General features: G+C 37.6%; 1 protein-coding gene across 1 annotated transcript in view; it reads right to left on the minus strand.

The window, feature by feature from the left end:
- SERPINB2 (serpin family B member 2) overlaps positions 1-12,530 on the minus strand; it is a gene marked incomplete at both ends in the record, with an annotated part of 40,410 nt that overhangs the window by 11,618 nt on the left and 16,262 nt on the right. Inside the window, 3 exons of the mRNA XM_080714670.1 lie at positions 243-308; positions 7,369-7,545; positions 12,063-12,249. Of these exons, the coding sequence (XP_080570796.1) occupies positions 243-308; positions 7,369-7,545; positions 12,063-12,249 (430 nt within the window). The remainder of the gene's footprint in view (positions 1-242; positions 309-7,368; positions 7,546-12,062; positions 12,250-12,530) is intronic.

A 12,530-nucleotide genomic window follows, 5' to 3' on the forward strand; every position in this document is an offset into this window, starting at 1 on the left:
TAAAGGCAGGCAGGGACAAGTTCAAAAGAAAGTTTTTTCAAAGAATAAAAAGGGTTAAAATAAAGGGAAATATGACTCTTTTAAAAAGTATAAATACTCTTGTAATTTAAAGACATTTTTATAATGTTAATATGCTCTTCAGAAGAGTTGCCCATTGTCAGGTGCTTAGGTTAACCACTACAATTATGCTATAAAGACTTTCTCTTGAACTTTCAAGTGAATATTAAAAAGTTAATAAATACCATTTTCCTTTTCTTTTCACTTTCAGGACAAGATTTGCTGTCTTGATCTCTACTGAATTGCAACACCTGTCATTTCAACAAAAAGACAAATTTAGTATACTTTGCAAGGAGAAATCATGTGAAATAAGCACCTGTAAATAGGAGTCAATCTTTACTTTTATTGGTTCACTGTAATTGAACATGAGAGTGAGATTCATGGTTATACTTTCACATATACACATAACATTATTTTATCTGTTTTTGTTCCTAAACCTCTCCTTTCTCTCCTTTTTTCTCCCTAATCCCTTTCTATTACTCTGCTGTTCTCTCTTCCAGTTTTAATCAAAACCCTTTTCTTTCTTTTTTTCTCTCTCTAGCTTCTACATATGGGAGAAAACGCATGGAACTTGATTCCCTGAGTCTGACCTCTCACTTATTACGAACAGTTCTAGCATGAACAAGTCTCCAGTTCCACCCATTTTTCTACAAATGACATCTTTTTTTAATGGTTGAGTAAAACTTCATTGTGTGTATATACCATATTTTCTTTACCCGTTTATCTGTTGACAGACACCTAGGTTGGTCTCTAACTTGGCTATTGTGAATTGTGATGCTATAAGATTACATATTCCTATATCACTGTAGTAGTCTGACTTTAATTTTTCTGATGAGTATCAAGGAGTTAGATATAGGTAGTTCCATTTCTACTCTTTTTAGGAACCTCCATACAGATCTCTGTGATCACTTTACCAATTTACATTTCAACCAACAGTGTATCAGTAATTATTCCTTTCCCCCCTCATCCTTGTCATCATTTAGTGTTATTATAAGTCAGTCTTATAACTGTAAATCATGTAATCGGCTACAATTAGGAGGCTCTTATTTGACTTAAATAATGTATTCCTTAAACTAACAAAGTAAGTCAAGAGCTACTTTTAAATAAAAATTTTAAAGTCTAATTTTAGTTGATAGTTTCCTTATTTTAATACTTTGAATATAAATTCAGGATGGATGTTGGAAATGCCATCAGGTAAAATTCTCTCATTTCTCATATTTCACTTATATTTATGGTTGATTTGAAAAAATAAAAAGCTAAATGTCAAGGTAAGAGATTAACTGAAGTGCCCATCAACACCTGACTGGATAAAGGAAATATGGAATACATATACAATGCAACATTACTTGGCCATAAAAAAGAAGGAAGTCATGTCACATGCGGCATCATGAGTAGAACCAGAGGATATGTTAAGTGAAATAAGTCACACACTCATGTGTGGAAGCTAAAAAGTTGATTTCACCAGAGTACAGAGTAGATGGGATACCACAGCACATATATTTATTTGGTTTATTGTCCCAGTTCCTGGTTCATTGCTCCCACAGTCCTTGTTATTTCCTAAATGACTAAAAGATAGGGTATTTATACCTCACAATCAGTCTCAGAGAGAAACAATTCTTTTTCTCACCTTCTCCTGCCCTCTTTCTCCTCTCCTTTCCCTCCCTCAAGGAGAGCATAGAAATTAGAATTCTTCTTCCCCAGGATGTGTCATGGAAATGACAAATATGCTCTAATCTTCCTTCACCTTTCTGTCTTGGAGCTGACCTAAACATATTCCCTGACCTACTTAATATGATAGTAGATGCTACAAACCCTGTTTCAAAGGGATCTTTCCCTTTCCCTAGGAGGAAGAAATGCTTCAGAGAGAGGCCAAAAGAATCTCTGCAGATAGCCTAGAAGGTTCCCCAGTCTATTAGCATTAGAACCTTTTCTTCTTCTTCAATCACATTTCTATGTGGTTGTCTGTCCCTCAGTCATGCCTATCCAAGGAAGTCTCTGTGAAAAATTCAAATACAGTGTTCAAAAAGCTCCTGGAAGCTGAATAGGTGGAGGTTCTTGAAGGGAGCATGCTGGGTGAGCTCATGAAAGCTCTCTGCTCCTTTCTGTGTGCCTTGCCTTATGCTTCTGTTTATATGTATCCTTTATGATATCCTCTATAATAAACCAATAAACAGAAGCATGCCCTTGAGATCTGAGAGCTGTTCTAGTAAATTAATTGAAACCCAAGCAGAAGGTGTGGGAACCTGATTTATAGCTGTTTGGTCAGAGGCATCAGTGAGCAGCCGGGAGCTTGTGACTGGAGGTGAAGGAGGAAGTCTTGGGGACTGACGACCTGAACCTGTGGGACTTGTTGCTATCTCCAAGAAATAGTGTCAGAATTTAATTAAATTAGAGGCCCTAAGGCTGCTGCTGTTCACTAAAAAATTGCTTGTTTGGGGTGTGTGTATGTTTGGGTAGGGGAACCTCACATATCTGGTGTCAGAAGTAATCTGTATTGTGAAAGTATAGTAGGAGAAACTGAATCTGAGTTTATTTTTTACTCTATAACCTCAACATAATAATAATCACTTAGAGGATTGGATGAAGAGGGGCAATGGGGGATTCAGGGAGGTAGGATAGCAGGTGCCAAAACACAGTTATATAGGAGGTATAAATTCTCATGCTCTACAATATAGTAGGGTGATTCTAGTCAACAACAATTTACTATAGATCTTAAAAGGAACCAGAAGATAGGTATTCAAAGCTTCTCAACATAATTAACAAATGCTTAAGGAGGTGGAAATACTAATTACCTTGATTTGTTCATTTGACACATTATTTATATGTATTGAATTTTTACCCTGTACCCTATAAATAAGTGTGATGAACATGTCTCAATTAAAAATAATAATAGCAGGTGCATGTGGTGACATACACCTGTAATGTCAGTACTTGGGAGACTGAAACAAGAGGACCACAGGTTTGCCACCAGCCTCAGCAATTTAGCGAGGCCTTCTACAACTTAGACCCTGTTTCAAGATAAAAATAAAATAAAATAAGGCTGGGGTATAGCTCAGAGGTAGAATGCCCCTGTGTTCAAACCCCACTAACACACACACACACACACACACACACACACACACACACACACTTAAAGAACAGAAAAAAGGAAGAGACTATATTGAATTCAAACCATCATTTAGACAATTTAAACATAAGCTATCATTGCCTCAATTATTTGGAAAATTCAGAGGTTTTATTTTTTCTCGTTAAGCGCTTCATTCCCTGTGTATAACACCACTTGACATATATGGACATAAGTATTGTGTTCACCCCAGTATTTCATTTGAAAGTTAACAGGAAGGATGTGGCTATCCCTGTTTCCCCCGAATTGCACAGCAGTAGAGCAGAAGGCAATAGATAACTCTGTCTCCCACATCCTGGACCAAGCTCACAATAAGAAGTAAAGTACATCTTTAAAAGGGTTGCAATCAACCATGGTAACAGACAAGGACCACCGACCTTGGAAAAGGAACTACAGGGCCACTCTATTGGGCTCAACTCTCATTGAAACTGTTAATATTTAAAACAAGGACAAACAACAGCCGGAAATCTATTTATATGAAGTGGACTGAATCTGAATCCACTTAAAAATGAAGTCTATCACATTAATAATTAATTTTTTTAACGACTCCACCAATCATTACCCAGCCATGAGCCAGAATTTTGTTGGCGGTGTTACGGCTATTTTTAAACCACACAGTATTTTGTAAACTACAAGACTTAGGATGATATCCTAGACCCAAACGCAGAAAACATGCAACTTCCTAGCTCACTTGAAATTACTGGGCCCAGTCTCGTGCTTAACACAGAAGGAAGCATATTGGCTAGAAATTCTGTTATTTGGTCTTTCAATTGTGGCAAGATTTAGAGCTGAATTTATTCTATATATTTCTATTTGTAAGATGTGCATTTATCTACAAAGATAAGTAAATATATGTATATGTATCCATTCATATATATGTAGTCATATCAATTATGTATGTGTATGTGTCGTCATATATATAGAATATACATAGAATTTTTAGACAACCAGGGATTAAACAAAGAAATAGCCAAACAATGAATGAGGACCATAATTGTGTGTGTGTGTGTGTGTGTGTGTGTGTTCAAGAAAATCCTTCTGAAGGTGTTCAATAATTCTACTATGTAAAGTTTAGCTCATTAATTTCTTGAAAAATATTGATCATGAAAATATCAGTTCTAGGTGTTGAACCAAAATAAATAGCCTCATCATTATTCTATTTTATTTTGATAGAGGATACAGGTTTTCAAAGGGTTTTCCTAGAAACAATTTATATATTGATTTCCTTCATTAGGTTGTATTGTATGGTCTAAGATTTTTTTTTAAGCTTATCCTTTTGTTTTGGATTCCATTGTTACAAAACGTAGACTATTAGAATGAAGGGCCAAGGTGACTCCATCTTGTATAAGACTCCATTTTGTTACAACTCAGTGCTGTTACTCTGGAATGTGTGTACGTGATGAACCCTGTTTAACCTCTCCACTGTTTTCCTGAAATTGTAAAAGCTTAATCTATGCCTTCCTGAAATTGTAACTACCCCTGGAATGTAATCACCACTCTTCCTCCTCTCTTTGCTCTCGGATAACCACTACTCTACCTTCTCTCTTTGTTCTCAAACACCACTCCTCCTTCTCTCTTTGTTCTTGGATAAACTGCAGATAAACTGCTGGGTACAGAGTGTGACCTCTCCCCTGCGGAAGCCTAAAGAAGACAAACTGGTTTCCAGATATGGATAAGAGGGGACTAGCCAACCAAAAACTGTTATCTGTCTCAGTTAAGAAGGCTCAGCCAATAAGGGAAAGGTCAAATATAGTTAAGGATTGTATGGCTTTCCTCCATAAAAAGGAGTCTGGCTGACTGGAGGGGCATGCAGCTCTAACAATTGGCTCCAGAGTCTGCAGCCCCAGCTAGCTGGTAATGTTCTTTTTACATTAAATTCTTTTAAATTCTTTAAAAAAAATTTTAATAACTGTTGGTTTGTGGCTCTCTTCATTGCCACATAGTCCTGGCCCAACATAATTTTCAAGATAAAACTGAAGTTAAAATGTGTAACGGTGTGAGATGGAGCCATGAGTCCTTGTTCTTAGCTATTTTTAGAAAAGAAAAGCCAGAACTGTTATGGTTTAAATGGTGGGGGTTCTTTTCCTTATTCAACTAAAATTTGTTGAATAGAAAAATTAAAACTAATAGGCAGCTCAGTGCAGCTTTAACAAATCTTTATTACAAAATCAGTAGGAAATAGAGCAGTAGGAAATAGAGAAGAGAAGGAAAAATCATCGTGCTGACCCGTGTGCTCGAGAGCCCGAAAATGGAACTCTGGCCCCTTTTCAGGACGCCAGCCTTTAAATAGATTTTGTATTGGTATCTTTCTCATCCTCGTTACCAAGGTAATGGGCTAGTTACTTATTCCTTAGGCAGGTGGTGCCTCTTACCAAGAGGTCAAGAGTCTACCTGGCCCTCGGCTCTATTATACTGGGCAGTATTTGTACCAGTATTGGGAATGGCCTAGGAAGATTTGAGAAAGCTATGATTATTAATATATTTCAAAAATTGGGTGAGGGGCAAATCTGTGCAAGGACTTGGTTTCTGCCTAAAAGCAGGCAACTATTCCAATGTAAATTAACCTAGATAAAAGTAATTAACAAGTCAATAGGAGAGGAGAAACTAGGCTTTCTCTATCTAAAGACAGATCTACATGATAAGCCAGCTAAGATGGTAGGAGGGGTGGACCTTCATGAAAGGAGACACCTTGCCATACCCTGCTAGGGGAGGTACCTTACAGGATAAGGGGAGGTACCTTACAGAGATGTTCACCACATCAAAATTACGTAAACAAGATGGAGGTCATAGGTATAAAAATTCTGGTCCAGTGCTGTATCTTGGGAGTGGTGAGTTGGCCTGGGCCACCCTCCCCCCTTCATACCATTTTGGCATGGGGCTGTAACTATTTTCTGTATTTCTATTTTCTGTATTTCTATCTTTTTAATAAACTTCTTTAAATCTTCAGCAACTGTCCAAGCTGTTCATATTTATTCTTAGCTTAGGACAAGAACCCGTGGTTTTTTCTGTGTTTGGGTTGTTTTGAGTTTTGTTATGGGTTGGGGAAAAGTGTGTCCAGGATCCTTGCAGGGGTTCCCAGGCAACAGTTCCCCCAAACCATATTCTCCCAAACCGTAACTGTATTAGTTGCTCACCAACTAGGATTCTTTGAAGCCGCACACAAAGTTTACCTTTCCTATGCCCAGGCCATATCACAGAGGAGAGGAGGTAAACAGAGGTACCGGTTGCCTCTATTGTAGTTTTAGGGATAAAAGCTTCGGTAGACTCTAAGGCTTTTACCATAGGTTAATTATTTGAATGAAGGGCAAAGACAGAGAGGAATTCTGTATTGTAATAGCTACAGCCCTTTCCCTGCCTGAGTGCCTGCACAGCACTTAGGCCCTGATTATATTTTACATTTTGAAAATTAATATCAAAGCAATTTTCTAATACTGGCACATTAATACATTCTGACACCTCTTCTCAGTACTGGTACAAGAACTATTTGTTGTAAGCTTAAGCAATTTTTATTTTTACAAAGGCAAAAAAAGGGAACAGAAATTATAAAGCACTACATCACAGAGTGACATAGTGGAATGACTTAAAAATAAGACACTGAAGTTTTTAATACTGAAGAGTTTTTATAAAGATTATTATCTCTCATCTGTGCTCAACCAATAGTCTTCCTGATCAGACATAGGTGTCGATCTGCCTATTCTCTGGGGCAAGTCTTTTGATGTGAGGATTCACTATCTTACTCCTGTTTGACCAGAAGCCTTCTTCCTGTAAGTGTAGGCCCAGATCTTTGCTAAGGCCAGAATGTGTTACTTGACTGACACAGTCAGGGGTCACATAGTATCTGTCCCCTTTGACAGAGGCCAGTACCATTCTCCCACATCCTTGGGGAATTTTACCCTATCTGCTATAAGTTATTATGTAAACCCTTCCTTAAAATATGAAGACTCTGGGTTACAATTCTTTTGTGTTTTTGTTAATTAATTTTGGTGCAGGGGAACTCTGCAGGGTAATAGCTGCTTCCTTTTCCTGCCTGAGTGCCTGCGCTCACTACTTTTACATTTTAAAATTCATGCCAAAGCATTTGAAATCAACACATTTTAACATTAGTACCAAAGACATTTCCCAATACCTGCACAAAAGGAAGCATGTGGCTTTAAGGCAACAGAGGATAGTTGGCCTATCTGACTCACCTGGGCCATCTGAGCTGCTGTGGTACCTTTGGTGCCCAAATACACCATGGTCAGGCAAGATGAAATGCCCCATGGGGAGAAGAAAATATTTTTACCCTCAGCAGATTCAGCTAGCTTTTTGCTAAACTCCAGGGCAAACTGGTTGATGGATGTTGCTACAGAGTCCATTGGGAAAACCTAAAAGCAAATGATATTCTGTTAACGCCAAATACTTTCCATTAATTTTCCTTTTGTAAAAGTATCCAACCATGCATGTTACATATCCACATATGCATACATATGCATATATTCAGAAGAGCTGAATGAACTTCAGCAAAGTTGTAGTTCAATATTATTGTTTTATATATTAAAACACTAAAGTCAGGCGTGGTGGTGCACACCTGTAATCACAATACTTGGGAGGCTGAAACAGGAAGATTGCAGATTCAAGGACAACCTCAATAACTTAGCAAGACCCTATTTCAAAAAAAAAAAAAAAAAAAATTAAAGACCTGAGGGTGCAGCTCAAAGGTAGAATACTCCTGGATTCAAGCCCCAGTGCAAACAAATCAAAACACTGAAGTTCAGAGAATTGCCTCAAATTTTATTGTTAATGTACCTCGGAGAAAAATTGCATTCTGATAAGTTAGCAGCTGGTTCCTATAACACAGTTTTTGCCATTTGATTGATCATCATGCAACTAGTTTTCATATGTTATAACTAGTCATTCCAAGTTCCTTAGGAATAAAACTTCTTTTGAATCCTGCTTTGTTCATCCAACAGCACCTATCTCAGAACTTTGCAGGAAACACAGATGCCTATAAATACCTTGCTTACAATGTTCATTATTTGGGCTTTAGCCACCAATTTTTTATTTATTTAAATTCGAAATCATGCACAACTAAGTGGGAAATGCTTGTAGAGAAATTGAGAAATTAAGACTAATTTGTCTTTATTCTCACTCAGTAACCTTGAACAAAAGAACTCCAGTTTTCTCGTTTTTTTCGATAATGATATTCATATTCTAAATTTCATTTATAAAAAAAACTGACAACTTAAAGTAAACTTAGGTTAAAATCAAACATTTAGATTTTAAATTTAAAAACTGAGTTCGCTATCAAAGACATAGGGATTAATTGATCAATCTACTGTCATTGTATGGACAAATAATTTCTCAAATTAGTTAAATGATTAGAAATGAGTCAAATTCCCAGGTTTAGAAACTCCCAATGGTTTTGCCCTGAGAGCATCTGTTCTTCTAAGAAACCCAGAGCCAGAGCTTTCAAAAGTCAGTTCTCTGTGGTCAAGTAAATGAGCCAAGGGAGGCGGGTGTGGGCAGCTGGGTTTCATCGGAACTTGGAGTTAACAGAGAAACTGCTGAAATTCCTCTTAGAGATAGGCTTACACTTAAAACAACAGCTTCCCCGTCTCTAGTTCATGTCCTAGGTGTGGCTTCTCTACCACAAATACTCATGATAATCCCAGGTGACATTTCTATAATTTTAAAAGAAACATAAAGAGCATTCTGGTTTTGTGATAGTTACACATTCTCAAAAAGTGCTGAAACTTGCCTGTGAGTATTGTTTTTCTTGACAAGTAAAATACCATCCTTAAAATGACTGCTCTATTTCCTCTAATAATATATGCATTCAAATGACATTTTTATAACCACCAATATGTTAGGCTTTACCTTTAAAAAAAAAAAAAACTCATGAATTACATTCATGTGGAAAATGTTTGTTTCCATGGCCAAATGGCCAAACTCTAGTCACCATGAAGCAGAGGGCATGGAAACTTTGTCTTTCTGGCTACCATTTATGGTTGTTCTAGAGTTTGTTCAAAAGTAACAAATTCCTGAAAACAACAATTATCTCTAGTGAAAGAGCTAATTTCTTTCTTTCTTTCTTTCTTTCTTTCTTTCTTTCTTTCTTTCTTTCTTTCTTTCTTTCTTTCTTTCTTATTTTGTACTGGGGATTGAACCCAGGGGCACTCCACTCTTGAGCTACATTCCAAGCCCTATTTTTTATTCTTTATTTTGAAATAGGTTCTCACTAAGTTGTGAAGGGCCTCACTATGTAGCTGAGGCTGGCTGTTAACCTGAGATCCTCCTGTCTCAGCCTCCCAAGTGCTGAGATTACAAGTGTGCACCACCATGCCTAGCTTGAAAGAACTAATTTCTTGTGAGAAGAAAGTATCTCAATATCTTCAGCCTTGTTACTAAGCTCATTAAGATCATCATTAATGTAGTAGGTGTAACCCCAAACACACAAGAGGATAAATATCTGCTTTATTAAAAGAAATTTAGAGAAATCAAGTGATATGGCACACAGCAGTAATCCCAGTACTTGTATGGCTGACACAGAAAGATCTCAGCAATTTAGTGAGACCTTCAGCAACTTAGTGAGACCCTGTTTCAAAATTAAAAAAAAATAAATAAAGCTGCATGTATAGCTCAGAAGTAGAATAGCCGTGAATTGAACCTTTAGTGAAGAAAGAAAGAAAGAAAGGAAGGAAAAAAGGAAGGAAGAAAGAAAGAAAGAAAGAAAGAAAGAAAGAAAGAAAGAAAGAAAGAAAGATTTAAAGAAATACTAAGACAGCCATTTAACTTAGGGGTCAAAAATACTTTCTGAAAGTTGCAGAATTTGGATGAGATTTTATCGGAAATTATCCATACAAGAGTTAGGCAATTGAAACCATATCATCTAATTTTCACAATTTCAAAATGAATCATTCTTTTGCAGTTTGTGTACCAGTATTAGAAATGGCCTAGGAAGATTTGAAAAAGAAGCTCTGATTATTAATAAATATATTTTAAAAATTGGGATACAGAAGACAGAGCTCAGAGTTATAAGAGGGAAGGACTTGGTTACTGCCAGGAATCAGGCAGCTATTAAAACGCAAATTACCCTAGCTAAAAGTAATTAGAAAGTCTATAGGGAAGTTGGAACTTTGGACTTCTACATTCTAAAGACATGTTTGCATGTTCCGCAAGAGGAAAGGAGGAGGAGACCGACCTTCAGGAAAGAACAGATACCACATTCATGTGGTATCTGTTAACCAAGGGTTAAGCAGGATATTAAGGGGGAATTTTACCTATGTCCTAGGACTAAGTAGGAGAGCAAGATGGAGGACTTTATGTCTATAAAGGCTGTTCTGCGTTTTGTGGTTCAGTAACTTCGTTTCGGGTCACGCCCCCTGTTATTTTGTAATAATATAGGGCTGTTCCTGTATCCTTTATTTCTATCTTTGTACTAATAAACTCATTTACCTCATCTGCTAGAGTCCAGACTATTGCATATCTATCAGTAGTCTGGACAATAATCTGCAGTTTTATGGGAATAGCCTTAGGAGCCTAACAGAGGTCCCAGGGGACAGTTCCCCCAAACAGTAACAGTCACCCAAACCGTAACAGTTTGAAGGAGCTAAAAACTAACTACTCACTTTCTCTCTCTCTCTCTCTCTCTCTCTCTCTCTCTCTCTCTCTCTCACACACACACACACACACACACACACACACACACACAGAGAGAGAGAGAGAGAGAGAGAGAGAGAGAGAGAGAGAGAGAGAGAGATAAGAGAAGAGAAGAAAGAAAGTAGGAAAAGGACAGGTAATGGTATTCAAAACATCTCATTGTAAATAGACATGCTTCTATCATAGCAGAGTTGGAAGGAACCTTATAGTTCCCCCTATCTTATACTCCCATTTGTTCATCAAGAAACTCAGGACCAGAGAGGCTGAATGAGCCAAATGATGATACACAGCTGGCTATCGGCAGAATCAAAACTGCAGTCCTATTCTCTTGACCCTGGATACAGTTGTTTTTGTCAATGTAGCACATTCTCTTTAAGATGTTTAAGGGTAGTAAAGAGATTGGGTAATAAAGGATGACTAGCCAGTCAAGAAGAGAAAGAAGATCAGAAAGAGAAGGAGGAGAAAGAGGAGGAGGAAGAGGAGAAAGAAGAGGAAGAGGAAGTGAGAGAGACGTACCTGTATTCTGGCCAATGAGAACAAACCAAGAATTTTTATCCTGCTGAGAAGGTTGCTAATGATGTTACCTGTGAGTTGAGCATACCAAAAAAAAACCAGCTCTCCCCCATCCTCTAGCCCTTCTCCATTCACATAGAACCCTTCTCTACGGGGGTCAATAGATTGGGTGGTTTTGAAGCTCACCTGGTACAAGGTGGAGGTTAGGACTTAGACATACCATGGAAGAGAAGAACACTGACTGCCCATGGGACAGGAAAGTATGTGCTGGGTAGGGGGAAAGTTAAGAAAGAAAAAACATAAGTTCTATAAATGAAGGACTAATGTGGAATCCCCTGTTGCCATGTCCCCTCTTCTCCAAAGTCAGAAGGTTTGGGCTTAATTAGTCTGATAATCTAATTCTCTTTGCTTGAGCTGACAGAGGCAGCAAATCCAGATGTGCCTGGAGGAAACCCCAGCAGTGGTTGTTGGTTTCACAATTCCTCATAAAACAACATAACTAACTTCATGAAAAACAAATTCTCTCCCCTTCTCAATCTTCGATGTGGTTGAAACTTTGAACTAGTTCAAAGCCAACTCTCTTGTGTCTGGAGAAACTCTGAGAGGATGGAGCCTTATTGAGGATTTCTGAGTTTTAGGGTATCTCCATCACTTGTTATCTAGCTAAGCATTTACAACAATGAAAAAAACACACAAACTTTTTTTTTAACTATGAAAATATTTACAATACCTCGTTTCCTTCTCCTGGAGAACTGGCAAGCTGTTGCTTTAGTGAGAGAGCTTGTGGCTGTAGTATGAGGTAACTTTTAACTGAAGAAATGTCTTTCAGAAAGTGATGGAACCGCCCTCTTCTTAACCCCACCCATTGATTCACTTTCCACAAGCTAGCACACTCTTCTTTTTCAGGCTTATCTTGGCTAGAAGTTTGAATAAGAAGACAAAGATAGATAGTTGAGGTCTTGGCTAAATTATTTAATTTACTCCCATTTTTCCATGGCAGCCTGCATGTAAAGACCTGAGTCCTGACAAATTGTAACTCACACCATCCTTGCCTAATCCCTTCTATTCACTGCCAACTGACAAGAACTGACATGGTCTCCCTTGGTGGATTGTTGTTTGAATTAGAAAGCTTTAAACTCATGGACTAATGATGAGCAATGCAATGGAACATGCTATTCATGAATTACTTACTGTTAAC

The sequence above is a fragment of the Muscardinus avellanarius genome (assembly GCF_963383645.1).
Source record: "Muscardinus avellanarius genome assembly, chromosome: 17".
In the NCBI taxonomy this organism is placed as follows: Eukaryota; Metazoa; Chordata; class Mammalia; order Rodentia; family Gliridae; genus Muscardinus; species Muscardinus avellanarius.